General features: G+C 40.7%; 1 protein-coding gene across 1 annotated transcript in view; it reads left to right on the top strand.

Annotated features, from left to right (window-relative positions):
• Nucleotides 1-16,700, top strand: part of loxhd1b (lipoxygenase homology PLAT domains 1b) — a 65,785-nt gene that overhangs the window by 35,472 nt on the left and 13,613 nt on the right. The window contains exons 23-30 of the mRNA XM_082188852.1: nt 309-454; nt 1,594-1,698; nt 1,800-1,928; nt 6,438-6,602; nt 9,039-9,220; nt 10,069-10,185; nt 10,443-10,605; nt 15,599-15,753. Coding sequence (XP_082044978.1) covers nt 309-454; nt 1,594-1,698; nt 1,800-1,928; nt 6,438-6,602; nt 9,039-9,220; nt 10,069-10,185; nt 10,443-10,605; nt 15,599-15,753 — 1,162 coding nt within the window. The remainder of the gene's footprint in view (nt 1-308; nt 455-1,593; nt 1,699-1,799; nt 1,929-6,437; nt 6,603-9,038; nt 9,221-10,068; nt 10,186-10,442; nt 10,606-15,598; nt 15,754-16,700) is intronic.

Genomic DNA, 16,700 nt, shown 5'->3' with positions numbered 1-16,700 from the left:
CGCTATTTCTTGCGTATGACGTGAGTGTTCAAGCCAGATATGAGCAGATTCTGTGCAATACGCTGTGTTTAATATATCATGATGACTCATGAGTATTTGCGCTAAATCTGCGCAGATGTGGCTTACACAAACTTCTCCAGTAAAGTGAGTAAACATGCTAGATTGGCTTGTGATTTGACAGCATTACTCGCCACAGTTGATATTTACCTGCATTCGGTGGGTTTGTGGGTGTTAATGTTAAACCCCGGTCACGATACACAGAACGGCCATGAACACGTCTCACAGCTTCATATCGGGTTACGCTGCAGGTATTACTTCCCCTGTAATCGCTGGTTAGCGGTTGATGAAGATGATGGTCAGATTGCCCGAGAGCTCGTCCCTGTGGATGAGGCCTTCATGAGGAAGGACGAGGATGAGGAGGAGTCCGGGGCCACACTGGGATTGGAGCAGAAAGGTGAAAGAAATAGTTTTTTGGCTTTACTAATCATGCATTATTTCCCCATATTCTCCATTGTTGCGGCTCCTCTCTTCCAAGCGGGAAGGAAGTCGACCGGAAGTTGAAGCCGGCCGCGTGCCACCATCTTGTAGCAGAACTTCACCTGCTGTTAGCATCCCATTGACTCCCATTCATTTTGGCGTCACTTTGACAGCGAATAACTTTACATCTGAGGCGTTTGAAGACTCCATTTGTCCATTATTTATTTCTAAAGAAACACGACAATGTATAAAATGCTCCATTACCTTGTAGCTTACGTTATGGCCCCGTGAAAACAGTTTTTGTAAAAGTAGGCTAACGATTGCGTCATAACCACACGACTCTCTGTCGCACAGTAGAGAGATTACCGTATTGACGGGAGGAGAAGCTCGCGCGCAATCGGGGAGATGTGGAGGCAAAATGACAAATAATTAATCAGAATACCTAGCAAAAGTTTCTCCTGCTCCTAGCTCGTGGATACCTCCTACTCACGATCTCCGTCTCTGCAAGATTCGGAAGGGAATGATTCAGATTTCTCATGCCACAGCCACTAGAAGACAGACGGGTTGCTCACGTCACATCTACGTCGTCAAGCTCAGTTTGAGTCTGCGCGTCAGGAACGGAAGTCCTAAAAAATCGCTGAAAATGGGCTTCACTTGCCTCAATTGAGTTCCAATGAGATGACTCTGTCCATTTCTTATACTGTCTATGCTCTCTTCCCAGTCTGTCAGTAACGCTCTGTTTACTTCCTGTCTCTATGAAGCCCCTCCTTCTGAAAAGCACATTGTGCTCTGATTGGTCGGCTGGATCAGTGTGTTGTGATTGGTCGAGCGCTTTGAGTGTGTTTGGGAAATGTCCCGCCCCCAATTACCATAACCACTAGTTTCAACACACTACTAACCAACCCAACCAGGCCCCGCCCCTTTATTCTGCATATTCATTATTTAAATGAGGAATATTGTGACGTGTTTGACGTGTAGAAAAATCAAGATATTGTTTTGGAAAACTAGACAGAAATCATATTTATCAACTGCAAATATAATTAACTGTGACCAGTCTATCTGACTAAGTGATCATTATTATTTTATTTTTTTCTTCTCCGTATTTTTGGTTTGTAGCGATGTCGACAACATACACACTGAGGATCAAGACAGGAGAGAAGAAACACGCAGGAACAGACGCCAATGTGTTTGCGATCCTGTTTGGAGAGAATGACGACACAGGTGACGAAACACACTTCTGTGAAATACTGAAACTGTTCCTCACACCGTCCTCTGATCATTTAAATGGCTTTTCTCGGTTTCTTCTCGCATTAAATGAACAGGAATCATCAACCTGAAAGCCTCTAAATCACACAAAAACAAGTTTGAGAAGGGAATGATCGACGAGTTCACCGTGGAGGCCGTAGATCTCGGAGAACTCCAGAAACTGAGAATCGGCCATGATGAAGGAGGTGAGTGACACGTGAGCGACAGCACATGATGGTGCGTTCATGTCATGTCGGAAAGATCGTGTTTACGAGTTGATCGCACACGAACTCCAACACAAAGTCGGAAATACCAGTGGGAAGCTTGGGATTTACCAGTTTACAAGGGTTAGTGAGAAACGTGTGTTACTTATAGGTTTTTGACAAATTACATTCTCAGGCTTTTTTATTTACAACAAAATAAATGAATTGCCTGCACAAAATATAATAGCAGTGCATCAATATAATATGTAACGATAAAGTTTGCAGTGGCTTTCAGAAGTTAATTAAAACATAAAAAGCAAAACACACCTGATGCACATTCTTTGTTCTTCATTTTCTAGAAGTAGAGTTGGAAAAACTTGTGTAGTTATTAAAAGGACCCTTTTACGAAGTCTTGATTTTGTTTTTGGGATGTACTAGAATATGTTTTCATGCTTGATTGTTTCAAAAAACGCATTATTTTTCACATATTTTACATTATTACAGCTCCTCTCTCCCCAGTCTGGTTGAATGCGTCGTTTTCGCTGAAGCTCCTCCTTCCGAAATACGAAATGTGATGTGATTGGTTAGCTGGCCCATTGTGTTGTAATTGACAGCGCTTAGCGTGTGTTCGGGAAATGTCCCACCCCTTCATAACCGCAAGCTCTGCTCAGATGTAAATATTAACGATGGCATCAATTCCAAACCATTTCGAGCCCGATTCAGACCCTGACAATGTTAACGGACGAGGATCGTGCTGAACGGATTTCAAGCACGGATTTCACAAGACGTTTCAGAGTGGAATGTTTTTTTTAATGTAATTTTCTTATAGAAATATAAGAAAGATAGAAATATCTAATATTTCTTCTCTAATGCTATCCACCATTTAATCATATTTGTCGGAAAACTATGCTAATACAAACAGTAATTACAAAATGATGGTTAATTTTCCTAAGGGCTCATGAACATTCTTACAAAAGCTCCAGTAAACACTACATCAATACTGTAATGTTAGTTAGCAGGAGAGCGGTGTTCACTTGTAAAAGCAATTTTCAGAGATTAATAAAAACAGCATCAAAAGGTGTAAGAAACTTTCAAGAGGCAAAATTGTTTTAAAGAGAAAAGGTTTATTCTTTGAGGATTCTTTTCACAGCCGCAGCCACCCAGCTGTGAAACAGAATGACCTAGTGGACTCAAATGAACATAGACATTTTATACAGGTTTCTGACATTCTTGACTCCTCCTTTCATGTCCCTTCAGCTGTAAGAGACCCTCACAGAAAACATATGACTAAATGATATTAACAGTTTGGAAACGATAATTTTTTCCATCACAGTTTACATCATAGTTACAGTAGCAACTACATAAAGCTTATAATTGAAACTGTTAATAGAAAACACAACTACAATTAATAACACTTACTTACAAGTTTTGATCCATAAACGACAGATTGTCCCGACATATTTGGAACGGCTCCGTCTCTCCGGAGAAGCTTTTGTGCGTATAGCCTGCATATACTCTCTTCTGGAAGCTGTTCTCCGTAAAATGTGCAGCGCACAGACAAACGCTGAGGTTATAATGTTCAGGAACAGTGTTCAAAATATATTTTAACTTCTCCAAGTTCATCAGCATTAAGTTAGGGCAAACTTTTTCCGGGGTGTAAAAAACAGTGACAGCAACTCTTCCTCTTCTCTAAAGCAGCCCAACATGGCCTCACCTCTGTGTTGTGTGTTCCTGGGGGCGGGGTTTATGTAAATTTTAAGGTTTGTGATGTCACCCAGGAAGAAGCTCGTTGTAGTTCCTACCAGCCGTTTGTTGTAGTCCTTAAAGAGCAATATCTGTAAAAGCAAATATCTCCCTTTGCATTGACCTTTGAGCATCGTAATTTTGCAGATGTTGTTTATGCTCAAACAGCAACATTACACACTAACTAAAGTTAGAAAAGTAAAATCATAATCAACCGCCCCTTTAAGAGAAGGTGCTCCGCCATCTTACTCCGACTTCCCAACTCGTAAATACGAACCTCCCAGCAGGACTTGAGCGCAGCGTGAGTGACAGCTGGGATTCAGACAGGATTCGCTCGACTGCTTGCAAACCGTTCGTCACCTGTCTGGTGTTAGTTTGCCTGGCAACTTTACAGAAACACTCTTAATGGCCACTGTTGTTCTTGTTGTACATCATCAACACACAGGAAATGCACCACAAATGATCCTCTAACGTTCCTAGACAACAGTGAGGAGAAACTGAGATCAAATTAAGACTTTAAGCTGAAGATATCATCTGAAATATTATGTGTATGTACCCGTTATATTTGCACTGACTGGTCTTCCATCTGCATCTTAAATGCACTTTAACAAATGTCAAGTCAAGTCACATTTATTTATACAGGGTTTTTTACAATACAGAGTGTTTCAAAGCAGCTTTACTGAGATAACAGGAAAATAATGCAACAGAGTTTGTGTCTTGAAGAAAATAGTGTCACAGTCCAGGTGATTAATTTCCATTGTAAAAAAGTTATTAATTTAGTTCATTTATATATATATATATATATAAAGCCGCTCTGGAGAAAACCGTGATGTCATCGTCCAGCTCAGTTCAGGGGCCGGTTTCACAAAGATAGACTTTGACTAAGGCTTAGATATAGTAGATAGTGAGACTTCAGATAGACATCTAAATCAGACCGTTGCACAAAGCACTTAAGACTCTGACTATCTTAAGTAGGATTACACTGCAATGCATTCTGGGTAAAATAAGACACTTTTCAAAACAAAAAACCATTGTGGATCGAGTAAGCGCATTCAACCGCTCAGTGCAGTTTACCCCAGCAGAAGATATGTGTTTGTTGGAGGAGTATAACAGTTACAAGGACATTTTTCGACACTCAAATATATATTTCATCACGGCCGGATGAAAACGCTAAATTATCCAAATTGACAGAGTGTGTTAAAGATATAAAAGATTGGATGACGCGTAATTCTTTTATTAAATCCAGATAAGACAGAGGTAATACTTATCGGTTCAAAAAACCGCCCACAAAACCTCGCACAATACAACTTTAACATCATAGGATGTCCTGTTACTTTATCCTCTACAGTAAAAGACCTGGGTGTCATACTCGATTGCAACCTGTCTTTTGAAAACTACTTTCTATCAGTTTCTGATGCAGAAAAGTTAGTTCATGCATCCATGTCCTCGAGACTGGATTATTGCCTTATTAGCTGGTTGTCCTGCATCCTCAATAAACAAGCTACAGTTAGTCCAAAATGCCGCCGCTAGAGTTCTTACGAGATCAAGAAAATATGATCATATAACACCGATTTTATCATCACTGCATTGGTTACCTATAAAGCTCCGTATTAATTACAAGGTATTGCTACTGACTTATAAAGCCCTAAACGGCTTAGCTCCAGTCTATTTAACGGATCTTCTATCACCCTATAATCCATCGCGCTCTTTAAGATCACTAAATTCAAGGCTTTTGGTCATACCTAGGATATCCAGAACCACCAAAGGAGGGAGAGCATTTTCACATTTGGCTCCAAAACTCTGGAATAGTCTTCCTGATACTGTTCGTTGCTCAGACTCGCTCTCCCAGTTTAAAACTAGATTAAAGTCGCATCTCTTCAGCCAGGCATTCATATAATCCTACATATCAAACTACAATCCGGCCTCTAGCTCATAAATGCCAGAGGAGAACTGGCCCCCGACTGAGCCTGGGTTCTCCCAAGGTTTTTTTTCTCCATTAGGTCACCTGATGGAGTTTTAGGACACCATTAGGTCACCTGATGGAGTTTTAGGACACCATTAGGTCACCTGATGGAGTTTTAGGACACCATTAGGTCACTTGATGGAGTTTTTCGGTTCCTTGCCACTGTTGCCTTTGGCTTGCTCAGTTGGGGATATTTTGGGGATATTTAATTTAATTTTATCAATCAATAAATTCCACTAGAAACAAACCTTGTTGTATTATTTTAATTTAATACTGTGAAGCTGCTTTGATACAATCTGTATTGTGAAAAGCGCTATACAAATATACTTGACTTGACTTGACATTTTACTTGGGACATTTAGCGGAGAATGTAGTAACAAGAAGAAATGTTTAAATTATGAGCCATTTTCCCTTTTCTTTTGGCTGTTTGTAATGTAACTGATTGTTACTGCTGGTTGCCAAGGTAACATAGAGTCTTAGACCTGAGTTAGCCTGGGGGTAAGGGGTCTAATTTTTTTAGTCAGTCTTTATTTTTGTGAAACAGTCTAACTTGCATTAGCCTAGTCTATGAGCAAAATTTAGACTTGCCTAACTCTATAGACCGGTCTAAAATAGCTTTGTGAAACCGGCCCCTGTTCTCATATAATGATGTCAATGCAGGCAGCTCAATAATATTGTTTAATATATCAAATTAAATGATATAGTGCTTTTATATATACATATTACTCTTTGCACTTCTGGCTAAAGCATGACTGGAGTATCCCGGGAACATTCCGGCCGGTATCACGGATGTGTGTGTGTTTCAGGAGGCTCGGCGGGTTGGTTCCTGGACTGGGTGGAGATTGACGCTCCTTCTCAAGGACAGAGACTTCGCTTCCCATGCGGACGCTGGCTGGACCGAGGAGAAGATGACGGAGCCGTCGTCCGAGATCTGTATCCCGCCGAGCTGCAGACTGAGCTTTACACACCATGTAAGAGACGAGAAAGAGATTCATTTACTCGTCCAATGCTTCCATTAACACTGTTTAGCTGATTAGAAACTAGGGTTGTAACGATACCCTCATGATGTCACAGTTCGATACATATAACGATACTGAACTCACAATACGATATTATTGCGATACTCCGAGACGTATGATAATTGGGTAACAAAAAATGAACTGTTGATTAAAATGCTAAATTTGGGTGTGTAAATTAATAGGTTTGGACTTGGTGCTGAAACCCAAAGCACTGGACAATAGAGACACCAGAATAAACATATTCATGATTCTGAAGCTGAAAACAGAATTATTCTCCCATTGCATTATTATACATTATAATCAACATTATATATAGTAGTTTAATGTAGTTCTGACACTAAAACTCTGGAAACTGTGAATTTTGTCTCACACAGTAATTTTTATTTTGGGTAAACTATCCACGATACATATTGTCACTATCCTCGATACATATTGTTGCATTTTTGTATTGCGATATATTGTGACACGATATATTGATATATCCCTATTAGAAACAGATGCACTGCAAAAAAATGACTTTCTTCTAGGGTTGGGTATCATTTGAATTTGAATTTCGGTTCCAATATGGTTATAAAAACCCTAAGATATCATTCACATTTAGTCTTATTGCAAAACATTAAATTGTAGCTGAACATTGTGAACAAAAATCAATAGTCTAAAAACACTTACACAAGAAACTTTTGCCTGTGGTTTAAAAATACCATAGAAAAAAAACTAGCCGAACTAAAACACATTTCAAGCATTATTTAAGACGAGTAAACACTCAGTAATTTAAAAAGAACAAATAAAAAAATGAGCAATCGCAACAAATAAATACAGCTGAACACATATACGATTGAAATGAAGTGTTTTAAGATTTTTGAGTATTCCGGTACAGAAACTGTAATCAAATGAAAAAATAAACTGAATTATTTCTTTATACATTTATTTTCTTTCTTTCTTATTTCTATATTCTTTATAAATAAAATATACATTACAAATATAGTTACATAAGTTATTCAGTCAAGAACGAATTCTTTTCTTTTTGTCTTTTGATGTTTGTTTAGTGTTATTATAGAGACGGCAGCAGGAATATTAGTGTTATTATAGAGACGGCAACAGGAATATTAGTGTTATTATAGAGACGGCAGCAGGAATATTAGTGTTATTATAGAGACGGCAACAGGAATATTAGTGTTATTATAGAGACGGCAGCAGGAATATTAGTGTTATTATAGAGACGGCAACAGGAATATTAGTGTTATTATAGAGACGGCAGCAGGAATATTAGTGTTATTATAGAGACGGCAGCAGGAATATTAGTGTTATTATAGAGACGGCAACAGGAATATTAGTGTTATTATAGAGACGGCAGCAGGAATATTAGTGTTATTATAGAGACGGCAGCAGGAATATTAGTGTTATTATAGAGACGGCAGCAGGAATATTAGTGTTATTATAGAGACGGCAGCAGGAATATTAGTGTTATTATAGAGACGGCAGCAGGAATATTAGTGTTATTATAGAGACGGCAACAGGAATATTAGTGTTATTATAGAGACGGCAACAGGAATATTAGTGTTATTATAGAGACGGCAACAGGAATATTAGTGTTATTATAGAGACGGCAACAGGAATATTAGTGTTATTATAGAGACGGCAACAGGAATATTAGTGTTATTATAGAGACGGCAGCAGGAATATTAGTGTTATTATAGAGACGGCGGCAGGAATATTAGTGTTATTATAGAGACGGCGGCAGGAATATTAGTGTTATTATAGAGACGGCAGCAGGAATATTATTGTTATTATAGAGACGGCAGCAGGAATATTAGTGTTATTATAGAGACGGCGGCAGGAATATTAGTGTTATTATAGAGACGGCAGCAGGAATATTAGTGTTATTATAGAGACGGCGGCAGGAATATTAGTGTTATTATAGAGACGGCAGCAGGAATATTAGTGTTATTATAGAGACGGCGGCAGGAATATTAGTGTTATTATAGAGACGGCAGCAGGAATATTAGGCTGCTGTCACTTTAAGAGCTGCACGGATCCAATATACTGATACCCACGCCTGCAGCACAGAAAACAGTTGAATGGTTTAAAACCACATTAAAAGCACATTTTATGTGAGTTGTCTATCGCTTGAATGGTTTAAAGTCATATTGAAATGCACACAAATTTTTATTTTATAACAAGTATTTAATTCCTAACCTCAAGTATTGGATCCTAGAATTGGAATCGATTTTCGTTTCCCAACCCTACTTTCTTCCTCAGTGTTTCTGTCTTGTTTTACAGCACAAATATCTAAACATACTTAAACCAAAATGCATTGACTGAAGATATTAAGTCTCATATTCAAATTTATTTGAATGTGTTTCTGTTCACCCTGTCCTTCACCTGTAGTCGTTCCCTATGAGATAACCACCTTCACGAGCGACGTCTTCGCCGCGGGGACGGACGCGAACGTCTTCATAGTCCTGTACGGTCAGAAGGGCCTAGCAACGCAGCAGAAGTACCTGTGCGTCAACAAGAGAGAGAGACGCTTGGCATTTGAGAGATCAGCAGAAGACATGTTCATAGTGGAGGTGAGCGTCTACCATCAGTGTTAAAGTTGAGCAGGTCTTTTCTTCCCTATTATGCCGTATATCCGAGTGAAACGCGGAACAAGAACAAATGTGGGCGGGGCTTGATTTTGTTTGTGGGGAATTGATTGGATGGTTGTGGTTTGCTATTGGTGGATCTCATGTGAGTGACAGGTTGCCCCGCCCTCGTCATCAGAGGAGAGGAGAGATGCTGCAAGAGGAACTTATTCTTATTCAAGATTACCAGGAACATGAATTTAACACAATAATTATGATGTGCATGGATAAATAATTTATAGTAAATACCAGTAATATACCATAAATACTACCTTGAGCACCCTACTGCATAGAAACTCCTTAGCAACCACATAGCAACACAGTAGCAACCACCCCAGTACCCTAGCAAACACATAGCAACACCCTAGCAACCACTCACAATACCTAGCAACCGCATAGCAACACCCTAGCAACCACTCACCTAGCAACCACTCAGAATACCTTAGCAACTGCATAGCAACGCCCTAGCAACTACTCAGAATACCTTAGCAACCGCATAGCAACACCTTAGCCACCACCCCAAGTACCCTAGCAACAGCATAGCAACACCCTGGATACCACCCAGAGCACCCTACTAAACGCATAGCAACACCCTAGCAACCACCCTAGCATCTATCTATCGCTCTCTTAAAAAATCTGCCTTTTGAAACTTCTACTTAAGTAAAACTAAAACTACTTCAAACTTTCTGGCTGCTTTCTCAAGCCAACTTAAAGCTTGTCTACAAACTTCTTTTTATCTAGTTGTCCATTATGATTAAGTCTCAGTCGGTGTTGTTCTGTGTCTCTCTGCGAAGCTGGAAGACATTGGAGACATCATGGAGAAGATCCGCATCGGACACGATAACAAAGGGACGAACCCCGGCTGGCATCTGGACAGAGTGGAAATCAGAAGACTTTTAAGAAAAGGAAAGGTAACTTAAGTTAGGCTACGCTTCCACCCGCCTATTTTTGTGCACATTTTGGGACATCGCTGGATGGAAACGCTCATAAATGTGCATTAAAAACATATTGAGGTGGATCATTGTTTTATCCGATAAGAAGACGTGCACATAAACTGAGTAAATTATGGGCTAATTTTTATTTTTGGGTGAAGTACTCCTTTAAAATTAACAGGTTATATCTATCAGTATTAGAGAAGATCAGCGTTGTGAGCGGTGTGTTTGTCCAGGGTTCGGAGACCACCATCTTCCCCTGCGAGCGCTGGCTGGCCCGGTCCGAGGACGATGGAGAGACGGTGAGAGAGCTGGTGCCGTCGGACATCATCACGGAGAAGCTTCTGAGAGACGGCACGCTCAAACACAGCGAGATCGAGGTGGAGGACGCTCTCGAGAGTATGTCATCACTGACACTTTACTACCAGCTCTCACTTCTTCACACTAGTTTTAATCAAGCGTGCCGCCAGAGAATGTCTAATAAGGGGAGAAGTTCCACTCTCAGTAAACTTCTGGCTTCTGAACTGGTTGCAGTTCCACTCTGGCTCCACATGAGGGTGCTCACAGGACGAGTGCAGAATGAATGGAGGTCTATGGCGCTATACCCCTCAAAATCCACTTTTCTCAGGATATCATTTTTTGTCTAGTAATTTGAATGTTGTATTCGAAAGGAGATGCAAAGAAATTACACATTGCTGGGTGTTAGATTTTTTAGAGTCACTTATTTGCTTTAAAAAGTCTTTTAAAATGTCAGTGACGTCATACACATCGTACGACCAGAGATACTGCTTTACGGCAATCCTTCAGTCACTTTGGTGCTTTCGCGCTCTGCACTTTCTTTTCTCTCGAGGCATCGACAACACAGCTGACACAGGTAAACACACAACACAGCTGACACAGGTAAACACACAACACAGCTGACACAGGTAAATACACAACACAGCTGACACAGGTAACTGCACAACACAGCTGACACAGGTAACTACACAACACAGCTGACACAGGTAACTACACAACACAGCTGACACAGGCAAACACACAACACAGCTGACACAGGCAAACACACAACACAGCTGACACAGGTAACTACACAACACAGCTGACACAGGCAAACACACAACACAGCTGACACAGGTAAACACACAACACAGCTGACACAGGTAACTACACAACACAGTTGACACAGGTAAACCGGTATCAGGCCGCCATTGTAAATAAGAACTTGTTCTTAATGACTTGCCTGTAAAAGTAAAGGTAAAAAATTTTTTTTAAAAAAACACACAACACAGCTGACACAGGTAAACACACAACACAGCTGACACAGGTAACTACACAACACAGCTGACACAGGTAAACACACAACACAGCTGACACAGGTAAACACACAGCACAGCTGACACAGGTAAACACACAACACAGCTGACACAGGTAAACACACAACACAGCTGACACAGGCAAACACACAACACAGCTGACACAGGTAAAGGCAAGGCAAGGCAAGGCAAGGCAAGTTTATTTATATAGCACATTTCATACACAATGGCAATTCAAAGTGCTTTACATAGAAGAAATTAAAATAATGAAAAGAAATAAGAATAATTAAAACAGTTTAGAAAAATAAAATAAAATACAGTACTTTTAAAAAATAAAAAAGAATATTTATTATGGATCTTTCTTTCAAAGGATTCCCTTAAGACTTAAATCTTTCAACCTTCTTTTAACCTTCAATCTTCTTACGACTTCCATCTATCAACTTTCCTTTAACTTTCTTTTCTCCCTCATTTACTCACACGTTCTTTTCACTTTCTTTAGCACTTTAGCACTGCGTTCACATTCTTTCTCAGACGAAAACTTTAATATCGTCATTTAAATACTGTTCTACTTTCAAACCCACATTAATCACTTTCACATTATCACCTTCTGAGTGGGCATTTACAGTTTCGGGCTAAATGCCCTGCTGACATAGGAGAAATTAAAATAATTAAAAGAAATAAGAATAATTAAAACAATTTAGAAAAATAGAGTAAAATACAGTACAGTACAAACAGTCGGACGAACAGCGGCACAGTGCTCATTCAGTAAATGCACAGCTAAACAGAAGTGTTTTGAGTCTGGATTTGAATGTGACCACTGTAGGAGCACATCTGATCTCTTCTGGAAGCTGGTTCCAGCTGTGGCTGGCATAATAGCTAAAAGCAGACTCACCATGTTTAGAATGAACCCTTGGTATTTCTAGCTGATATGATCCTAATGATCTGAGTGATCTGTTGGGTTTATATTCAGTGAGCATATCTGCAATGTATTGTGTGTAAACACACAACACAGCTGACACAGGTAAACACACAACACAGCCGACACAGGTAAACACACAACACAGCCGACACGGGTAACTACACAACACAGCCGACACAGGTAACTACACAACACAGCTGACACAGGTAAACACACAACACAGCTGACACAGGCAAACACACAACACAGCTGACACAGGTAAACACACAACACAGCTGACACAGGTTATCACACAACACAGCTGACACAGGTAAACACACAACACAGCTGACACAGGTAAACACACAACACAGCTGACACAGGTAAACACACAACACAGCTGACACAGGTAACTACACAACACAGCTGACACAGGTAAACACACAACACAGCTGACACAGGTAAACACACAACACAGCTGACACAGGTAAACACACAAGACAGCTGACACAGGTAACTACACAACACAGCTGACACAGGTAACTACACAACACAGCTGACACAGGTAAACACACAACACAGCTGACACAGGTAAACACACAACACAGCTGACACAGGTAAACACAACACAGCTGACACAGGTAAACACACAACACAGCTGACACAGGTAAACACACAACACAGCTGACACAGGTAACTACACAACACAGCTGACACAGGTAAACACACAACACAGCTGACACAGGTAAACACACAACACAGCTGACACAGGTAAACACACAACACAGCTGACACAGGCAAACACACAACACAGCTGACACAGGTAAACACACAACACAGCTGACACAGGTTATCACACAACACAGCTGACACAGGTAAACACACAACACAGCTGACACAGGTAAACACACAACACAGCTGACACAGGTAAACACACAACACAGCTGACACAGGTAACTACACAACACAGCTGACACAGGTAAACACACAACACAGCTGACACAGGTAAACACACAACACAGCTGACACAGGTAAACACACAAGACAGCTGACACAGGTAACTACACAACACAGCTGACACAGGTAACTACACAACACAGCTGACACAGGTAAACACACAACACAGCTGACACAGGTAAACACACAACACAGCTGACACAGGTAAACACACAACACAGCTGACACAGGTAACTACACAACACAGCTGACACAGGTAAACACACAACACAGCTGACACAGGTAAACACACAACACAGCTGACACAGGTAAACACACAAGACAGCTGACACAGGTAACTACACAACACAGCTGACACAGGTAACTACACAACACAGCTGACACAGGTAAACACACAACACAGCTGACACAGGTAAACACACAACACAGCTGACACAGGTAAACACAACACAGCTGACACAGGTAAACACACAACACAGCTGACACAGGTAAACACACAACACAGCTGACACAGGCAAACACACAACACAGCTGACACAGGTAAACACACAACACAGCTGACACAGGTTATCACACAACACAGCTGACACAGGTAAACACACAACACAGCTGACACAGGTAAACACACAACACAGCTGACACAGGTAAACACACAACACAGCTGACACAGGTAACTACACAACACAGCTGACACAGGTAAACACACAACACAGCTGACACAGGTAAACACACAACACAGCTGACACAGGTAAACACACAAGACAGCTGACACAGGTAACTACACAACACAGCTGACACAGGTAACTACACAACACAGCTGACACAGGTAAACACACAACACAGCTGACACAGGTAAACACACAACACAGCTGACACAGGTAAACACAACACAGCTGACACAGGTAAACACACAACACAGCTGACACAGGTAAACACACAACACAGCTGACACAGGTAACTACACAACACAGCTGACACAGGTAAACACACAACACAGCTGACACAGGTAAACACACAACACAGCTGACACAGGTAAACACACAAGACAGCTGACACAGGTAACTACACAACACAGCTGACACAGGTAACTACACAACACAGCTGACACAGGTAAACACACAACACAGCTGACACAGGTAAACACACAACACAGCTGACACAGGTAAACACACAACACAGCTGACACAGGTAACTACACAACACAGCTGACACAGGCAAACACACAACACAGCTGACACAGGTAACTGCACAACACAGCTGACACAGGTAACTGCACAACACAGCTGACACAGGTAAACACACAACACAGCTGACACAGGTAAACACACAACACAGCTGAGACAGGCAAACACACAACACAGCTGACACAGGTAAACACACAACACAGCTGACACAGGTAAACACACGCACTAGAAGAGCTTTTGTTTTGTTGTTTTAAAAGAACATCAAGCGGTATCTCTGGTCCTAATCAGTCCTTCACTGACTAATCAGTGTTCATTAGCATATGGGCAACAACAATTCAACCTGTAAGATATCGAAAGGACATAAGTACTCGTTCATTCAACTTTCGACCTATAACCCATGTTGAACTTGCAAAACCTACAATCAAATCTGAGATTTCTCAACGGCAATCGGTTGAAAGAGACATTTAGCCGTCTAGCTCCATAGACTCCCATTCATTCTGCACTCATGGGTGATCGCCCCCAGTGGAACTCTGGTGGAACTACAAGCCAAATTCGGTACAATAGGACTTAATAGGGAGTGGCCAGGCTCTCCGTAGAGGGGCTCTGGTGCCGCACAAGTGCTGAAAAGTGAAGCCGAAGCGTCTCGATCGCCCCCTGGTGGCTGGTCCCAGTATAGGTCATAAGCCCCGCCCTCCCATGTAGTCTAATGGGACGCGATGGAAACTAAACAATCAAATTACACTTCAAATAAGTTTTTTCCAAAGATGTTTTCCGTCATTTTAGGTAGTTTTGATCATGCTGGTTTAAGTTTAAGTGTTTTTAGAAATAAGTTTGGTCTTAGTTAGTTATTTGATTCTATAAAAACGGGAATGTGACGTCATGATTGACAGCTGTGATTGACAGCTCCTCTCAACGAAGTAGTCACTGAGACTGAGTTATTGGCAGAATGATGTTCATCTCTAACGCACCAGTGCTGATGTTGTGTGTGTGTGTGTGTGTGTGTGTGTGTGTGTGTGTGTGTGTTCTGCCTCTCTCTTCAGCTCACACGTACACAGTAACGGTGAGGACGGGTGACATGTACGGCGCCGGAACCGACGCTAACGTCTTCCTGACGGTGTACGGGGATCTGGGAGACACCGGAGAACGAAAGCTCAGCAAGTCTGAGAGCAGCAGCAACAAGTTTGAGAGAGGAGCCGTGAGTCCTGAAGCTGAACTCACACAGTTATTATTCATAATCTCTTCAACATTTTGTAGTAATACAGCGTAGTCGTGCCTGGAGTCGACTGTTTTATTTGCGATAATAATGCAATGAAACATGACAGAATAATTTTTGTCCGGACTGTCTTTCAAAGAAATTATGAACACATGCAAATACAATTCAGAGAACCGATGAAATATTAATAACTGATTATGTTGTAGTCAGTGTTTGCTTTGTTTCAAATGCTTTTTTTTTTGCACAGTAAAATAAAACCTGAAGCTGTAGTTTGCCAAATAATGTTGTCAGATAAATTCCTTAACCAAGTTTAGTGTTTTGTTCTTTCCTCATATTTAAAATATATAAAAAAATACTTATAAATAAAATGTCCTCATATTTTCATGGTTTGATCGAACTTTTAGGATCATTAAAAACAAATATTCCCACATAGATTTTAGACACTACTGTGTGTATATGTACACACACACTCTCTCTCTCACACACACACACCCTCTCTCTCTCTCACACACACTCTCTCTCTCACACACTCTCTCTCTCACACACACACTCTCTCTCTCACACTCACACACACACACACACACACACACACACACACACACACACACACACACACACACACACACACACACAATATCTAAACACAGAGACCTTTACTGGAGAAGAAGCGAAATGACTGAAGATATTAAGACTGGATAATGAATCAAAATGAAGTGAGTTTGTCCTGAAAACAAGAACAAATATCTGACAATGGAGTCAGAAAAATAATACCGTTTTCACTTTGAATTAAGTTTATATTTCTGACTCCATTGACAGATATTTGTTCTTGTTTTAACTCATTTTGATTCATGATCCAGACTTAATATCTTCAGTGATTTCGCTTCTTCTCCAGTAAATGTATCTTGATTTAAGAATGTTTAGATATTTGT

Source organism: Leuciscus leuciscus (assembly GCF_965113295.1).
Source record: "Leuciscus leuciscus genome assembly, chromosome: 13".
In the NCBI taxonomy this organism is placed as follows: domain Eukaryota; kingdom Metazoa; phylum Chordata; class Actinopteri; order Cypriniformes; family Leuciscidae; genus Leuciscus; species Leuciscus leuciscus.
The sequence above is the reverse complement of the archived record's forward strand: the minus strand, read 5'-3'. Positions and strand labels throughout refer to the sequence as shown.